We start from the raw sequence: 17,034 nt of genomic DNA, 5'->3' as shown, positions 1-17,034 counted from the left end.
TAAGGGGAAAGAGAGTTGGAATAGTCATACACACACAGTATCTCCATGTTTGGTTTCAATGTTCAGACTAAATAGGAAACCCAGTAGTGTGTTCTTCAGCAAGAGCAGGCACCCCTGAAAAGAGCAACCACATTTCTTTACTGGTTCCATCCCACTAACAAAATCAAACACGCAGCACTCCACACTCTTGCTGATCCACCAGTGTGCTTATGGCTCAAGTACAGGTACGGAGCTGGAGCTGCCCTGCTCTGCTGGCTCCTCAGCACGTGCTGCTCTCGAGAGCCGAGGGCAGCGTCTTGTAGGGGTTGAGGATCCCCTTGGGGTCCAGCATGGCTTTGAACTGCTGCATGAGCACCACTGCCTCGCGTGGTTTGCTGTACTGAATGAACTGCTTCTTCTTGAAGCCCAGCCCGTGCTCTGCACTGATGCTCCCACTGCATCTTGCAGTCCACTCATACACAAAGGGCTCGATGGCATCCAGCAGGGAATGACTGTAGGACTCCGCCGTGATGTTCAAATGCAAGTTCCCATCTCCTGGAAGAAAACATTGCACAGGTGGGTCTGGGAGAAAAACTTGGTGGCCCTGCAATGGATACTCATTCCTGGCTCCTCCACATTCTCAAACAACAGGGCCTTTGTTAGTCTGCAAACTGTGCAAAAAGGGCAAGCTCACTATCCTACAAAAATCAGCCTCTCCGTGCACAAATAATTCAAATAGGATCTTTGCTTTTCCACGCTCCCGGTGCAATATTTGAGGAAGGGTTCCAAGTTAAGCTACTTTCAAACTCCGACTTCTGTGATTTTAAAATTCCCACTGTGCTGCATTAATGATTGTGCCACCACTGTGATGCCATGACAAAGACTTCCCCAATGGCATTTCATAATGATCATTAGGTTTTAACGTGGCCCTTCATCACTTTTTCTCTCCCTATTATGTTTGTGCAATGCTCTAAATGCACTTTGGCACCATGTCAACAGAAACAAAGAAAGCAGAACAATTTCTCCTTTTGCTGCTGCTTGTGACAGTATTTGATTAGGCACAGAGTTGCTGGGTACTCCGAAAGACAAAACGCACAAAGATAAATACAACTTACTCATCCTCCTCCCGCAGGAACCTCTTCCTGCATCCTAGCAAACCCTCACAACACACAGCTTAGTCCTCAAAGAGCTACCACAGGGAGCCTTTGTTATGCAACGTGTCTTTCAAATGATCCTTAATCAAGTATGCTCAAGAGTGTTCCATGGTTTTTATCACCATCACTCTCTCTCTCTCTCTCTCTCTCTCGGAGGGTTAATGGCTCACAAAAAAATTGATTTCCAGGAGGATTAATCACTTTGGACAAGAAAGTGGTTATCTGCCAAATGTGTCTAAGTACATCAACCAAATTGATGGTCCAATTGAACAAATTACATCTTTAAATAGAAAGTACACAGCAAGAAGACACAGATGACCAGTTCCATGGTTCACTGGCCAGCAACATGCCATCAGTGTATGGAAAACAGTCTGAAAGCAGTGAAATTCAAACACAAAGATCCTGATGCACCCTCCTCTTCCACAGCCCTCTATTAAAGCCTCTCACTAAATCGCTGCACAGTGAAACCTGCAGCACAGAAGGGCCATCACCTCCTTTCCCAGCACCCCCACTTACCCAAGTGGCCATAGCCCACCACATTTTTGGCACTCTGGCCCAGCCGAGCCCTCATATCAGTCACGAGGTCATAGAGCTTTCCCACAGGCAGAGAGATGTCATACTTGTACACATAACCCTCGTGAGTGAGGGCCTCGGTGATCCTCTCCCGCAGGCTCCACAGCATCTGAGGAATCAAGGATCACAGAAATCCATATAAACCAAGTAGCTCTTGGGTTCCATAAATATACCAAACATCAGTCTGAACACTTCCCTATATAAAACACAAATCCACATCAAAGAGATTTGTGGAAGAGGAAATGCTGACTTGCCTTTATTTTCTTGTCGTCCGTTGCCACAGTTCCATCAGTGACCAAACCAGAAGCCATGGCCTGTTCTAGGAAGTTGTTCAATTTCTCCTCATCATGGGTTGAGTTGGAGCCCGAAGTTTCAATTAGAACATAAAAAGGGCTGTCTGAGAATGAGGGAGAACAAAGTAAGCAGATGCCTTGGAGCAAAACAGAGGAATTCAGGGCAGGTTTTGGAGCTTTCCCCACATGTTATGTGCCCAGACTCTCTGGTGCCAGAGAGGGCAGTCTTTTATCTGTAGGGCACTTCACTGACATGCTCTATCTTTTCTTTTGCAACCACTTTCCAGAAAGCTAGCAGTTTTGTGATGACACATACAAGTAAAAAAATCTCATTTTTAAAGATAAAAGGTGGTTGGAATGGATAAACTAGATACAAAAATTATGAGCGATGCCCACACAATCGCCAACTTTTAAAAAGTCAACTTTTTAAAATTAGTCACTTTTTTAAAGTGTTTAAAACTAGTCTAAAAATCCCCGAGAAGTACAGTGCCCCCTTCTACAGTGTGAATGCCACTGGTACCTGTCACTGGGCTGGACAGCTTGAGATGTCTCTCAACCAATTCCATGCACTTCTCATCCATGAACTCATAAGCAGACAGGATCTCGCCCAGCATGGCTCTGCAGGTTGTGAATGTTTCCAGAACCTTAGCAAAACTCTGACACCCTTCAGACAGAACACAGACAGAAATCAGGACCAAAAACAGACACCACCCCAAACCCTTTTGAAGTTTCTGAGAAGTAAACAATTCTCAATGAAGGCTCCCTCACAAACAACTCTGTACCTGCTGAGGGACACCCAAAAGCAGCTTTTAAGCAGCTGTGCCTGGCCATGTACTCTGCTGATCCAGAGCCTGACCTGCAGATGTGACTTCTCAGCCTTGCCTTGTCACCTTGTTGCCCACCTGACTCCTGGATGGTGGCTGCCTCTGCCTACTGTCACAGTCTTGCTCTGCTCACCTCTTGAGCCTGTCAGACCAGGCCCTCACCAGTGAGGGGACTGTCCCGCCTGCCTCCTCACCCTGTTGAGCTCCTGGCTCCACTTTCCTTACAGAACAACCTGCCCTTGCAGGTATTTCAACAGATATTAAATATCTGCACAGGTATTTTAGCACAGAGCCCTACACTACTACCCAGAAACCAGCTGATGCTGGCAGTCCAGCTCAGCAGGCTGAGCAGTGCTTTTTCCTCTCCATCCCTATTCCCAGCCTCTGAATTCAGGTGTGAAATCATCAGTATCAGTTTCTACCTAGGAATGCCAGATTCACAGCCTTAGGCTTCTGAGGACAGAGTATGGAGACAGCAGTGACAACTCCCAAGGTCCCCTCGGATCCTATGAAGAGCTGCTTCAGGTCATAGCCCGTGTTATCTTTGCGCAGAGAGGTCAGACAGTCCAGAGCTGAGCCATCAGCCAGCACCTGTGGGAACACAGGGGCCCAGTCAGAGCACCTGGGTAGGAATGTGCTGTCATGAACTTACCTGTGACCAAGCTGATGGGAAGTGTCACTCACCTGGAGCACAGGGACACGGCTGCAGCCCACACTGCTTGTCCAGCCCCAGCTCTTCCCCCCCTCTATATCCTACCTGAGTAGGACAGAGTAGGTATTTCCCTCCTACTTCTCTCCTTCCATCAGGACAAGTAATAACAGTAGGTCTAGTTTGCTCTGCTTTTCTTACTAGTGGTGGAGAAGACCAGCCATTCTCTGCAGCCCTAGCTCTTATTATCCAGCAGAAACAAGGAAAGCTACTTGAAACAGTGAACCGTTAAGCAGAATGAAGTAAACCCTCTGCCACTTGAGCCTTAAATCAAGGCTGAGTATCTCCAAGAGAGGTTATTCATGGCTATTCTGACACTAGAGCCAAACTGACCTGAGACAAATGCTTTCCTTTCTAAGCCTACACAGTAAAACCATGCCATGCTTTTGTTCCCTGCCCAAATTTTTTCCCATTAATACTTTGCTCCCCAGCCCTGAAAACCTTTAGAACTCCTAATCCAGCCTTTACACCCCAAGGCACTCACCTGTAGGACAGGAGCAGCTGAGGAACAGCAGAGACTCTAGGACACAGCCAGCAGCCAAATGAACCCAAAGCAGACAGCTCTGTTATGGGGTGAGCTTTAAACCTTAAGATGATCTTTAAAGTCCTGTCCAACACAAACCAGTTTGTGATCCTATGATTCTATTAAAATCCAAGTGAGCAGCCACTAGAAAAGAGTGTTCCAGAGACCCACTGCTCAGAGGAACCAACTCCATGCAGATAACCTGGGATCCCCCAATCTCTCCCTACCTTCTTTTCACTTGTCTGGACTAGAAAACCACCTAACACCTCCTCTGTCAGCAAGCACTGGAAGTCAGGAAGCTGGAAACTGCAGCAGCAATAACATGCTACATGCATGAAGACATGTGGTGACCCTTCTCAAAAGAGACCAACAAGGAAAAGTTAAGAGTGGAAGCCTGGAGAAGAACTTGGCTGTGTGCTGGATAGTTAGAAGAACAGGAAGCAGTAAGAAGCAGAGGATTAAACAGAAAGGAACTGCCAGGTACTCGCCTTACCACTTCCAGGCCCAGCACTGTCCCTCGCAGAGAGCCGTATCTCAAGAGCCGCAAGCCTCCGGCATTGGTGGCCACGTTCCCCCCGATGTGACAGCTGCCCTTGGCTCCCAGGTCGAGTGGCATGATAAACCCCTGCTCCTCCAAGTACTCGTTGAGCCTCTCCAACACACAGCCCGCTTGGCACACGAGGATCCCTGCAACAGAAACGCCCTGCTACAAGCTGATGGCCGAGAAGAAGGTGCCTCCTCAAGGAGCAGGAGCAGTATGAGCAGATGCGACCATCTCTTCCTTCAAAACTTCCCGGGATTCAGCTTAAATGCACGAGTCTGTGCATGCTCCAGGGAACTGCCCCCTCCTCAAGCCTCAGGGAGCTTTGTTATTGCCTCAACATCTGGTGACCCACAACTCCGGACTGGTAAAACACAACCACATTAAGCGTGTCTCTGCCTTAAAGGGAAAGCAGCCTTTCCCTTTAAGCCCTACAAAAACTTTGCATGTATAGGTAGACTTGGCTGCTGTTGGGGGCAATGGGAAATGGTTTAAATTCTGCCTGTTGCTATCTTTCTTTGAACAGAAATACTCACACCAGCCTGACCCCTAACCCCCCAAATTCAAACAAACCTCCTTATGATGCTGCTGGGCTGAACCCTGCTGATCCTGCTGTTATATTTTCCCAGGAAAATGCCTGTTTTGGGGCTCATTTCTGTGCCTCACATCTCTGGGATACTTACCAGACACCTTGTCAAAGCTGATGATCTGGTTCATGAGAGCAGTGGAGAGAATGATCTCGTCAAAGACAGGAACGCTGCCCCCAACAAGGCCCGTATTACCCCCCTGAGGGTTCACTGCCAGGTTCCTCTCATGGCAGTACCTGGAAGGAAAAAGGTTTCTGAATTTTTACGCATTTAAAGGCCATAATCAGTCTGTCAGTGAAGTTTCACCTCTACATGAACGTCTACTGTTGTGACAGTGCTCCTTAAAATTAAGCAGCATTTCACTGAAAGATTAAACTGATGCAAGGAGACAGTTTCAATGACAAAGCGAGAAAGTGCAACTCCTGTCTTAACTCAGCCCAGCGCTGGGCAAAGAACCAACACTTGGGGTTAGCCCCGTGTGTACCTACACATGTGGCACACACCATCTGCCTGGAAAGCACTGCTTATGTTTCTACAGAAGCTGTTTCTGCAGCAGACTGTGTTAACAGCCTGGGCTCCTCAGTGGGCTCTGACAGCCAGCCTCTGGCAGTGGTTTCAGACATGACTGCTCTCCTCCTTCCAAGAAATTAATGCCATGTAGGCAACAAAATGTGCACCTGTGCCTCAGCTGCTCCACCTGCCACATCCCTGCCAAGCACCACCCACCACATCCTCTCTGAGCTCACAGCAGCTCCCGCACAAGGGATGGCGCAGAGCCCCACGGCACCAGAGTCCCTTGAGAAGCCCTGCCTGCCTTTCCTGTGCTCTGCATTCCTGTTTTAACAGAGCCAGGAGCAGGTTCCTGCAGCTTTCAGCTCCTCAGCCAAACAGTGATCTGGCACAGTACTGCCCAACCGGAGCTGTGCTCACACCAGTGAACCACGGGATGTGGATAAAACAGATCCTCAAACTGCCTGGTTCTGCCCTAACCTTCTTTACCGTTTCAAACAGACCCTCCTGACTCTTTCACAAAACTTGTCCTTTCTGAGCACCTGTACAATAGCTAATTTTAGTCATTTATCAGAACAGAAAAGTCATGAAGAAAACTGCCTCAGCAACTCCAGTGCTTAAGGAATTGGTGTCTGAACACCTACAAGTTCCCTTCACCTGCCAGATCATCCCTGACTCAACCCAAGTTTCCTCAGCACCAAGCCCAGCAGAAAAGGTCCACATTACCTGAGAATCTGAGACACCTCTGCTGTTGTCTGTGGCTTCAACACCAGCTGGCTGCAGCCTGCAATGAAAGCAAGGGACTCTCAAGGCAAGCTGTGGCTCTGCAGAGGTCAGAAAGAAACAGGTGGGAAAGCATGAGGTGGGAAGTAACAATGCTCCCTCCACCGTTAGGCATTTTCAACCACTTTGACAACAAACATTTCAACAGCAGCCTTTCCCTTTAAGCCCTGCAAAAACTTTGCATGTATAGGTAGACTTGGCTGCCACTGGGGGCAATGGGAAATAGTTTAAATTCTCATGGAATCTTTGACAGAAGCAACAGAGAACTCACAATGCTTGATTTAGAATCACAGGATGATTTGGGTTGGCAAGGTCCTAAAAGCTCATCTCATTCCATGGGCAGGGACACCTTCCACTAGCCCAGGTTGCTCCAAGCCACATCCAACCTGGCCTTGGACACTTCCAGGGCTGCGGCAGCCACAGCTTCTCTGGGCAACCTGTGCCAGGGCTTCATCACCCGCACAGGGTAGAATTTCTTCCCAGTATCCCATCTAACCCTTCCCTCTGCCAGTGGGAAGCCATTCCCCCTTGTCCTGCCACTCCAGGCCCGTATAAAAAGTCCCTCTCCCTCCTTTTTATAAGCCCCCTTAAGGTACTGGAAGGCTGCACTCAAGTCTCCCAAAAGCTTTCATATTCTCCTCTGAGGTTCAATCAAAACTCTTAGGTGAATCAATTTGTCTCAGGAAAAAATTAATTATTAAGTTAGAGAGTTAATTTTTTTTTTTTTTAATGAAAGCCTATAAGTTTACGAGGTACCAGGTAATTCTTAAAGGAATATTTTTATGAGGAAAAACTCATTTTGGAGGGGCAGGCACTCATGTGGTCTCTGGTGACCAGTGACAGGACCCTAGGGAACAGCTGGAGCTGGGTCAGGAAAAGGTTAGGCTGGATATCAGGAAAAGGTTCTTCCTCCAGAGGGCGGTCGGGCACTGAAGAGGCTCCCAGGGAATGGGCACGGCCCCAAAGCTGCCAGAGCATTCGGACAACGCTCCCAGGCACAGGGTGGGATTATTGGGGTGTCTGTGCAGGGCCAGGAGTTGGGACTCGATAATCCTCATGGGTCCCTTCCAACTCTACAGCCTGTACAGATGTGATCCGCCATAAATAAAGATAAGACTTCCTTAGGCAAACCTACTGCTGCGGTAATTAACAGAGGCAGGAAGGAAGTTTCACCAACCGAGCACAAGCAGCAGCTCCGCTTACCTCGCACCGACTTCAGCCAGTCCACGTTAAAGGGCTTCACCTCCTCCTCGCCCGTGACGACCCTGCCGGGCATGAGGCGCTCGAAGAAGGCCACATCGCCGTCCGCCAGCCGGGCGAAGGGCAACCTCCGCACCGCGTAGCGCTCGCAGGTCGCCACCACCTCCCGGCAGCAGCCCCTTCCCCGGAGCACGCCCGGGGCTTCCCGGCTGCGGCCGCGCTGCAGGGCCGTCCCCCGGCAGCTCCTCAGCCAGGCGGCCCCGCGGCTCCACAGGGCTGTGGAAGCCATGGAAAAAAAAAAAAAAAAAAAACCAACCGCGGCCTCAGGGAGTCTCTCCCGCCGCTGCCACCGCACAGCCCCGGGGCACCGCAACGCCACGCAGCCTTCGCCGTGGGGGTTAGCGCGGAGAGGGAGTGGGGAATTCGGGATAATGCCGGGGTACGGGAGATGCCAAGGACGCTCCGTGGCCGGGAAGCGTCGGGAACGCGCGGCGCGCCTCACGCCGAGCCGCCAGGGGGCGCTGCCGCCCGCCCGCGCTGAGCGCGAACGCGCTCAGCGCGGGCGGGCGGCAGCGCCCCCTGGCGGCCGGAGGTTGCAACAGCACCCGCACCCCCCCCCCAATCCTCACACATTTATTCCCAAAAATACTTTATTTATAATATAATCCAACATCTCCAAGATTCAAAAATACAGATATACATTTCTTTTTTTTTTTTTTTTTTTTTAAACTTTACATTCCTCTTTTTTTTTTTTCCCCGCCCCCCCTCTCGTTTCGGGTAATTGAGTGAAAGTCGGTTTCGACCTCCGGTTTGGATGAGCTGCAGTAAAGCTGGGCCTCTGGCGGGGCTTTTTTGGGCAATGTTGAGTGGGACTTTCCTTTAGGGATCACCCTTCTCCAGGAAACATTTAACACTGTACATTCAAAAGTCAGAAGATTTAAATCCTTTAGTAAGCAAAAATGAAGGCTGCTGGTATTTCTGTCTACAAGGAGTCGTAAAAAATCTCTACAACCAGGTCTAAGAGGGCAGCAGATTCTCCTGAGCCCATCCAAGCCCTGCACTGGCATGTTCCCAGTGGGAGAGTTTATTGCTGGTATCAGATCTCAGATGCTCTACACATCACAGATGTTGTAAAGAAGAGGAGAATGTTGTACCTCACACTATTCATAATTCCTAGCAAATTATCCTTCCTTTTGAGAGCTCTACCTTCTAGAGCTTGTTTTCCTTTTTGCTTTGCTGGTTCAAGTGGAAAATACTCTTCAAAGCCCCAAAAGTACTTCTAAAAACGTGTCTTGTTATCCTACCTGACCAGAATTTTGGAGCTGAGGGAAGTCAGCTCCACACTGGCTCACCCAGAGCTGCTCTCTTCCCTCACGGCATGTTTCCAGCACCATCTCCAGAGTGGAATTTTGAGATGGTTTCAAATCAAATGCTTAATCCATGGCAATACCAGTACTAACAGAGCCTTAGGGAAAAAAAGGGAAAAGAAGTTATCTACAATACCATGGGATGGAAGGGGAAAACAAAACCTGGAACAGCATTGACACAGGTTGTCAGGACACAGCAACGCTCCCACTCAGGCCAGTACAGTGGGTGAAGGAGGAGCAGCTCTCACCCACTGGTGACTGGATTACAGGCTGGCTCATGAGGTATCACAAATCTGCTCTCATGAAGAGGCAGGAGAAGAAGAGGGCTCGCTGTACTCCAGGCCTGTGTGACTGTGCTGTTCCTCCTCCTTCCCTCCAGCACTCCAGCTTTAATTTCCCTGCCTGCTTTCCACGTGCTACTCCACGGCAGCAATGACAAATGTGCATCACAGATGTGCATTTTCATGCACAGAACTCTGCAAACTTCATCCCTCCGTGATGCAATGTAGTAAAGACACGTGCAACATCACACTGGAAATAACAGGACCCTGAAGATGGGGATTTTTTCCTAAAATCCATCCTTTTTTTCTGCCATAAATCAATGTTCACAGAAAAGCTGCCTCACGATTGAGAGGTTTCTTCTATGTCAGCAGCAAGCAAAAAGCCCCACAGAGTGAAGTGGCAGGAGCTGTGTTCTACTTTCCTTCACTGCAAAACATGAGAAAGAGGCTCAGTGCAACAGGAAAAGCCTTCTTTCTTTTGAGAACACGTGCCAGAATCTGAGTAGAAGTGTTTTTAATCTTCTGTACTATTTATTCAGCAGAAGAGAAGTTTATCTGGAAGTTTCTTTATGCCTTTCCAGCAGTCTGTACCAGGAGCTTCTGCACACTGGTAGGGAAAGCAGCACACAGCCCTGCACAGAACTGCCACCAACACCCACCAGTGACCAGAGCCAGCGAAGTTCATGAGTTTGGGGCTTTTTTTTTCCTCCTTCCACCAGCAGGGAGGAAACCCTGCAGGCACCTTTCCTCACTACATCTTTCATTGTAGGCAGGTAAGCCTCGTGATGCAGGAGACAGATATGAAGGCAAGACTTTGCTCTTCCCTCAACTTCTGCATCCACTGTATCTCAGAGGAAGGCAAAAACAGACTTTTGCTTTCTGACTCCTGATTTCCCCTCTCCCTTCTGCTGCAGCCACTGACACTGTGCTAATCCAAGGATTCACATTCATCATCTGAAAAGGCAGCTAAAGAAGTCAAGAACATGCAAATGTGGCCCATTAAAACAAAAAAGAAGTCCTGTTGGAACATTCCTGAATGGCCTTCTTCAACAGCAGAGCCACGCCATCATGGGAACAAACAGTGTCCTCATGGAGCCTTTCTCTAAAACCTGATTTCCTGATTTACCCAGGTGCCACACAGGCAATCACAGCTAACAATTCAGGCCTTCGTCTTATTTTGTGAATAAATCTGACCTTCTCTGTCTCTCTCTCCAAGAATACTGTAGGTTTCATCTTCACAGTGATGTACTTAAAGAATCTTCAGGGAAATGGAAACAGCCAGAAAAGGCAACACCCTCTCTCAGTATTATTGTGCAAGACTAACATAAATAAAATCTCCGTGGCAAATGGATTTGGGACTCCCTCCCAAAGTCTTAGGAAAGAACAGGAATTTCAACTGGCCACTGGATAATTAAATATCATACCGGAAAAAAGATGGAGGATAGATTAACAAAAAATAATCAAAGGTAATATTGCAACACGGATGAAGGAATATATTAAATTCTTCTTGCCTCGGTGGTGTATTCCCCTCTACTCCTTACTTCTTTTTCTTTCTTTCTTGAACACAACGAGGACAAAACCTGTAAGAAAAAAGAGGCAGTAATTAGCTCCTGGAATTAACAGCACAGAGCCCAAGAACTGTTTTTAATATTCGTGCACAAATAAGCCTGCTTCTGACTGGCAACTTGTTAATTTGATTAAAATGGTCCATTAGATAAAAATAACAAGCCCATGGTCCTTCCCAAGATGAGCACAGTGGTAGAACCCTGAGAAGTCTTCAAAATATTCCTCCAGAAGTGAAATGAAGAGTTATCTGTCTCTCAGTTTTAAGCACAGCCACAACTAGTGACAGCAAACCTCAGATGTAACATGTCCATGTTCACACAAGCCTCAGGTTAAAACCTGCTCTGTTTATCAGGCACTTTTGCTCCCACCAGAACCTAAGACTTCTGTGGAAATGGATTTTAAGAACAAGGTTTGTCTTGTATCTTCTACCCTCAAACATAATCCCCCATCACACTGGATTCAAACCCTCTGATGAGAAGAGCAAAGCTCCTCTGCCAGGCTCACAGCAGGGTTTTAATTCTTGTTGAGGCAAACTGCAGCCTGATAAAAATCCCAAAGCTGAATGTTGTCCCACTCACCATTTCCCTTTTGGTTTGGTGGTCAGGTCCACACATGCAAAGTGGAACCACTCAATTGGGCACTGCAAAAGAGAAAGGAAAAACCCACAGGGGAGATTCTTAGTGATTCACAAACGTTCCCATCATTTGGTATGAGCTAACCGAGCAAGGACCCCCTCCTCGGATTGTACAGGGGTGGGAGGCAACAAACATCTGAAAACCAATCATCTCTCAAGTGCTTACATCTGGGTTGTCACAGCCAATCATCTCTCCATAGGACACCTGGTGACACAGGCAGTAGGTGGGTTCGTTGGGATCCACTGGCATGTCCAGGACATCCGAGGGATGCACTGACAGGATGGTATCAGCAAACTCAGACCTGTGGGCAAGGACAGAGTCAGGACAAAACAACTCAGACAACACTGTGTTACAAGGGGATGGCTTCCCACTGCCAGAGGGCAGCGTTAGATGGGATCTTGGGAAGGAATTCTTCCCTGTGAGGGTGGGGAGGCCCTGGCACAGGGTGCCCAGAGAAGCTGTGGCTGCCCCATCCCTGAAGTGTTCATGGCCAGACTTGGAACAACTCAGGCTAGTGGGAGGTGTCCCTGCCCACAGCAGGGGCTGGAATGGGAGGGTCTTTAAGGTGCCTCCCAACACAAACCATTCTAGGATTTGATGTTTCCAAGATCTAAATCCTACTTGGGAAAATTAGTGTTTTACAGTATCTTCCCTAAACCACATGACCCTGTTTTAGAGTTTATATTTCATTACCACAGTCCATTAATTAAAATCATAAGGTAGGTTGGATCACAGTATGACTAGAAAGAATTAAGAGAGAGATTTGTAAATGTCATGAGTAAAGTAACAAAATTATCACACAGATCACTCCTGGCTGTGAGTAGAATAACCTGTTTGGAGTTTTTCCCCAGCCTGTTTTAATAGACATGTTTTCTCACTGTCAGGCATGAGTGAACCCTCTTTCTCTGACAGGGGTGTGTTGGCATGCCAGTAGCAGTCCATAGAAACTACTTTTAAGTTTCCTGTCCCTCCATTTAGCCAGCTGAAAATATCAGAATAAACCGAGCCCCTTTAATAGAAATCCCGTCTCAGAGAGGGGACATGCTTTCCTCCTTGCCTCTCAAAACCAAATCAGATTATTCAAGGCTACCTAGGACACTATCCTTCGAAAACAACCCCCAAAATTCTCCAAGATTTCTAGAACAGCAGCACATCAGGTTCTGTCCTGATGGACAAGTGAGTTTCTTTTACCATCAAGACCACAAACAACTGTTAAAAATAGCTCTGTGACAAAAATCAAAGCTATTTTCTCCCAGCTTGCCAACAGCAACAGGGAGGCTGATCCTGTCCTTCCAGTCAGAGTGTTCCAAGCATGCTGAGCTTCCACATGCCAACCAAGGAGTTAATTAACAATGCTGGCCTGTCCTAAGCAGGACATTAATGAAATGGAGTAAGACCAGAGCACTCTTAACACCGCTTGCCATCCGGACACGAGTCGTAAATAGGGTAACACGAGCTTGTGGAAAATTCATGAAGTGCCAAGCCCAAGGCCCTGGAGTTGTGCCTGGCCCTGCCTTACCCTCCTTTGAGTTTCTTTTTCTTTGGTGTATCTTCTTCAGATGTTCTCCTGCCTCGACCACGAGAGCTTCTTTTGTCTTTCTGACTTCGTCCCTCTAGAAAGGAAAAACACCCCCATCGTTTCAGCCTATTTGAGTGGCAGAAACATCCCCAGCTGTTGTTCTTTTGATGCAGTTACTGTCTTGAAATCCCTATTTCATATGTAACTGAGTAATCCTTATTATACATGTAATTGAATACGCTGACTGAAATGCATTTTTGAGCCAAAAATACACCAAACTGACAAGTACAACTGAGCACCAAACTCTTGTGTTTGCAGTTCTGGCAATAAAGCACTGCAGTACGTCAGCCCAAGTCATAAACAGCATCACACTTGATTAGACATGCAGTAATTTTTTTCAAATCTCAGTATATCCTTAAACACAGTTAATAGGTTACTCAATAACTAACATAACTTTTATCTCCACCTCCCTGCTCCCACCCCTTATTTCATAGTTCAAAGGCATCAAGCTGTGCTGTGCTGCTGTATCCACATTTCAGTGTCACTGTAATCCCACAATATTTCAGCATACACTGTAAAAAGTGGTATCTTCCTTTAACTCCTAATTTTTCCTGAAACTAAGACTGTTACACACACCAGTGCAGTTTTGGCACAGCACTCTCCTTAGAGCCAGGATGAACAACTTCAGGATGATCTGTGCAACAGTTAAGTTTGATCCCAGCACCACATTTCTCTTCATCTCTTGCCCACTGTAAACATTTTGAAGAGCATTAAAAACAAGCAGAGAATGGTGCGCTTCTTTCCTTCCTCCAGAAATAAGAGCCTATTTTACATCTCAGCCTTCCTGGTTTGATATTCCAAGTACTGGAAAAGGCTCTCAATTGTATCAAATTTACCCACTTTTCAGGCTTCGAGATCCAGGGGTTTCGAAGTCGCTGCCTTCCAGTTTATCTTTGAGATCAGCTTCAAACCGCGCCAAGTCTGCATCCAGCCGGCGGATGTGCTTATCCACCTGCACCAAGAGGAAACCACAAACTGAATTACAAAGAAACACACACAAAAAATAGGAGCCCCAACGAAAACAGGAAGGGCTGAAACAGTGGCTGTTATCAGCACAAACAGTGTGGTACCACAGAGCAAGGCATGGAAGGGGTACAGGCTGGGAAAAGGGAAATGGCACCCACAAAGGGAATGAAGGAGGCAAAAGCAGGAGGAGCCAATCCCTCTACAAGCGAGCAGAAAGGAAGGGAAAGGAAGGCAGCATGAAGGAGAGTCAAAGCAACTCAGACTAATGATTTTCAGAACAGAACAAGATGAGAGACACTGAAATAACTGGTTTGTCCCTGCAAATTTCAAAATTCAAATACAGTCCCTGAAATGTGTCAAGTTTTTCCCTGGTACTCCACTGTGATGTGAATCAAAGAAGTTTAGCACTAAATACAGACAGAGGTTGACAATCCTCAATAACAAGTCAACACACATTAATTAAGTACCCTGGCTGCAATAAAGTGACTTTCAGGACAGGGATTTTAATCCACCACCCCCAAACTGTGCTGCTGCAATACTTTGTCATCAAATGAGCTCCCTAGTTATCTAGGGCACTGATATTCCTGGGACAGCATTTCCTTTACTGCAGTATTTGATGGCAATAAAACATCTACTGCAGCTGTAGCAAAACCCAAAGCATCTCTACAAGCTGGACAATAAACACTTAGCACAGTCAAAAGGATTCCTCTCACTCAAGTTTCATCCAGTGGGGTGAAACACCTGGAGAGAAGAATTATTCAAGGGACAGGAGAAAAAAAAAAAGTGGAGAGCTGCATCTTAAGAAATGGGATTTTCTCACAAGGTCCATTGACGAAATTTTGACACCCAATAAACCAAGGCAATCGAGCAGAATTCCTGCTGCTCCTCCACAACATAGTACAGCAGCTGGCTTAAAACAATTTTGCTTTCAACTAAGACCAGCCCTAAATAAATTGTCAGTGACAGAGAGCAGCCAAGGAGGAGGGAGTGGGGTAAATTTACTGGCAGTATCACACAGCAGACGAGTACTACTGATAAAGTCACCTCCAAGGGGGACAAACTCACTAATTCTTCAGCAAAAGAGAAACCTGGTGCCACAGGAGAAGGCTTTTTGGGAATGGCAACAGTGAGAAACATATGCTTGAAGACTCCCAATTTGTTTAGGTAAGACATTAAAACAAAAAACCATAAAAAAACCAGCCAGAGAAAGCTGACACTGCGAGGTATCTCCTCATACACCACTCCAGAGAATGACCATGGTTTCCATGGCTCACCATCTCGTAGGTCTGCATGGCCAGCTGCACTTTGTCGTCGCTGTACTCTTTGCACTTGCTGTAGGCACTCTGGATCTTCTTCAGGTGCTCCACTCGCTCCTCAGGTACCATGTTCTTCACTGACTCGATGTACGCTGCTGCCAGGCTGTCGATCTCTGCCTTCTTGTCTGAAAAACACACGAGGTACACGTCAGAGACCTGCCAGCCAAAGCAGGTATTTTTGGTTTTCCACTTCCTCGTGGTATTTAGGAGGCCCTTCCTGAGAGCTTTTACACCCCCCTCAATTCCTGAACGCATTTTGCTTTTTAAAAACAAAAGCAATTCAGTTAAAGGTATTCACTCTTTTGACACTTGTGGTGTGATTCTGCTTTCTCAAGTGCTCTGCAGCTAATTCAGAAGTTAACTTGCAGTCAATTCACAGTTAAGATCAGAAACTGAACCCATGGGTTCACAAGTTGCAGCCTCTCTTTCCACACGCAGAACATTTTATCTGTGGTGCAGTCACTGTTCTGATGGTTCAAAATGAAAATCGTTAGCGTGCAGCCAGATACCAACAAAAGCTTCAAAAAGGAAAAAAAAATGGTCCTGCAAGGCACACAGGAATCTAGAACTTGGTAGATATGGAAATAAGTGGAAGGAAAGCCATCCAAGCGGCCACTGAGTACAGTGATCGCAGAGCTGTGAATTTAAACTGACAACAAAATCAAGCCCTGTGATGTGAGCTGTATCCTCACAGGAAAGAGACAAACACTGCAGAGCACTCGGGCTGAGAAAAGGACAGCAATAGAGGAGAGACACATCCTCCAAAGCCCAGCCTCACTGGGCTCTTCCCATCCTTCAGGCCGGGCTCTCTCGGCCTTTGCTTGCTGAAATGCCCGCACGTACCTTCTGTTCTCTGATCCAGCTCCCGCATCAGCTGGAAGTTCCTCTGCAGCTCGCACGGCAGATTCTCAATACCTGTAAGAGAAATGCTACTAAATACTCTGAGCAACCTTGTCAATGGAAGGTGTCCCTGCCTATAGCATCATCTGGAGCGAGATGAGCTTTAAGGTCCTTCCCAACCTAAGCCAAGCCATCCTGTGAGTCACGTACCATGAGCCGCCCGCTCACCTCAGCAGACCTTGAGCACCGTGCTGGGAGCCTTGGCAGGCGGGCGCTGACGCGGCCCCGGGGCCCAGCCGAGGGCGGGGAGCGGGAGCCCCACCGCAGGGAGGGAAGGGGAGCGGGGAGCCCCTGCCCGGCTGACCCCCACAGCCGCCATGGCCTCCCCAGCGCGCACCGATGACGTAGAGCGGCGCCCGCTGATGACGCACATACAGGGCCGCGCCCCCCACCCCCCCACGCTGCCCGTGGCGCAGTTTTAATTCCCGCGCTGCCGCCGCCGCCGCCCCCGCCCCAATCCCGCCGCCCCCGCCCCGGCCCCGGCCCCGTCCCGGCCCCTCGGCCGCGCCCGCCCCTCGCTCACTGTCCAGGTAGTGCTCCAGGTACATGGCAGTCGCCATCTTGCGGCCCGCGCGCCGCTCCCCGCCGCCCGCCGGGCCCGCATGACAAGGCCCGCGGCCTCATCCCGTATTCACGGCCCGCGCGCCGCCCATTGGCCGCCGGCGCCGTTGGCGCTGCATATTCATGAGGGGCGGCGCGGGCGGCGATTGGCGGGCGCGGCGGAAGGGGCGGGGCGGCGCGCGGCTGG

General features: G+C 48.3%; 2 protein-coding genes across 5 annotated transcripts; both read right to left on the bottom strand.

Annotated features, from left to right (window-relative positions):
• Nucleotides 1–115: 115 nt before the first annotated feature.
• Nucleotides 116–8,174, bottom strand: D2HGDH (D-2-hydroxyglutarate dehydrogenase). 2 transcript variants are annotated; one of them, XM_039556924.1, is made up of 9 exons: nucleotides 7,680–8,174; nucleotides 6,420–6,477; nucleotides 5,280–5,419; nucleotides 4,544–4,758; nucleotides 3,246–3,414; nucleotides 2,520–2,663; nucleotides 1,961–2,103; nucleotides 1,650–1,815; nucleotides 116–534 (listed from the first exon to the last, which is right to left on the bottom strand). In XM_039556924.1, exons 1-9 carry the CDS (start codon nucleotides 7,963–7,965, stop codon nucleotides 260–262), a joined length of 1,596 nt encoding a protein of 531 aa, XP_039412858.1. In that variant the 5' UTR covers nucleotides 7,966–8,174; the 3' UTR covers nucleotides 116–259. The 2 variants fall into 2 exon arrangements, with proteins under 2 accessions (XP_039412858.1, XP_039412859.1); XM_039556925.1 differs by having other exon boundaries at nucleotides 4,549–4,742.
• Nucleotides 8,175–8,312: 138 nt separating this feature from the next.
• ING5 (inhibitor of growth family member 5) lies at nucleotides 8,313–16,933 on the bottom strand. Of its 3 annotated transcripts, none has more exons than XM_039557157.1 (8): nucleotides 16,810–16,933; nucleotides 16,230–16,301; nucleotides 15,345–15,511; nucleotides 13,945–14,056; nucleotides 13,045–13,138; nucleotides 11,691–11,826; nucleotides 11,469–11,530; nucleotides 8,313–10,904 (listed from the first exon to the last, which is right to left on the bottom strand). In XM_039557157.1, exons 1-8 carry the CDS (start codon nucleotides 16,844–16,846, stop codon nucleotides 10,862–10,864), a joined length of 723 nt encoding a protein of 240 aa, XP_039413091.1. In that variant the 5' UTR covers nucleotides 16,847–16,933; the 3' UTR covers nucleotides 8,313–10,861. The 3 variants fall into 3 exon arrangements, with proteins under 3 accessions (XP_039413091.1, XP_010409483.2, XP_010409482.2); XM_010411181.4 differs by lacking the exon at nucleotides 16,810–16,933 and adding an exon at nucleotides 16,437–16,616; XM_010411180.3 differs by lacking the exon at nucleotides 16,810–16,933 and adding an exon at nucleotides 16,455–16,616.
• Between the last annotated feature and the right edge of the window lie 101 nt (nucleotides 16,934–17,034).

Source organism: Corvus cornix, chromosome 9 (assembly GCF_000738735.6).
Source record: "Corvus cornix cornix isolate S_Up_H32 chromosome 9, ASM73873v5, whole genome shotgun sequence".
In the NCBI taxonomy this organism is placed as follows: Eukaryota; Metazoa; Chordata; class Aves; order Passeriformes; family Corvidae; genus Corvus; species Corvus cornix.
Note: the sequence above shows the minus strand (reverse complement) of the source record. Positions and strands in the feature narration are given on the sequence as shown.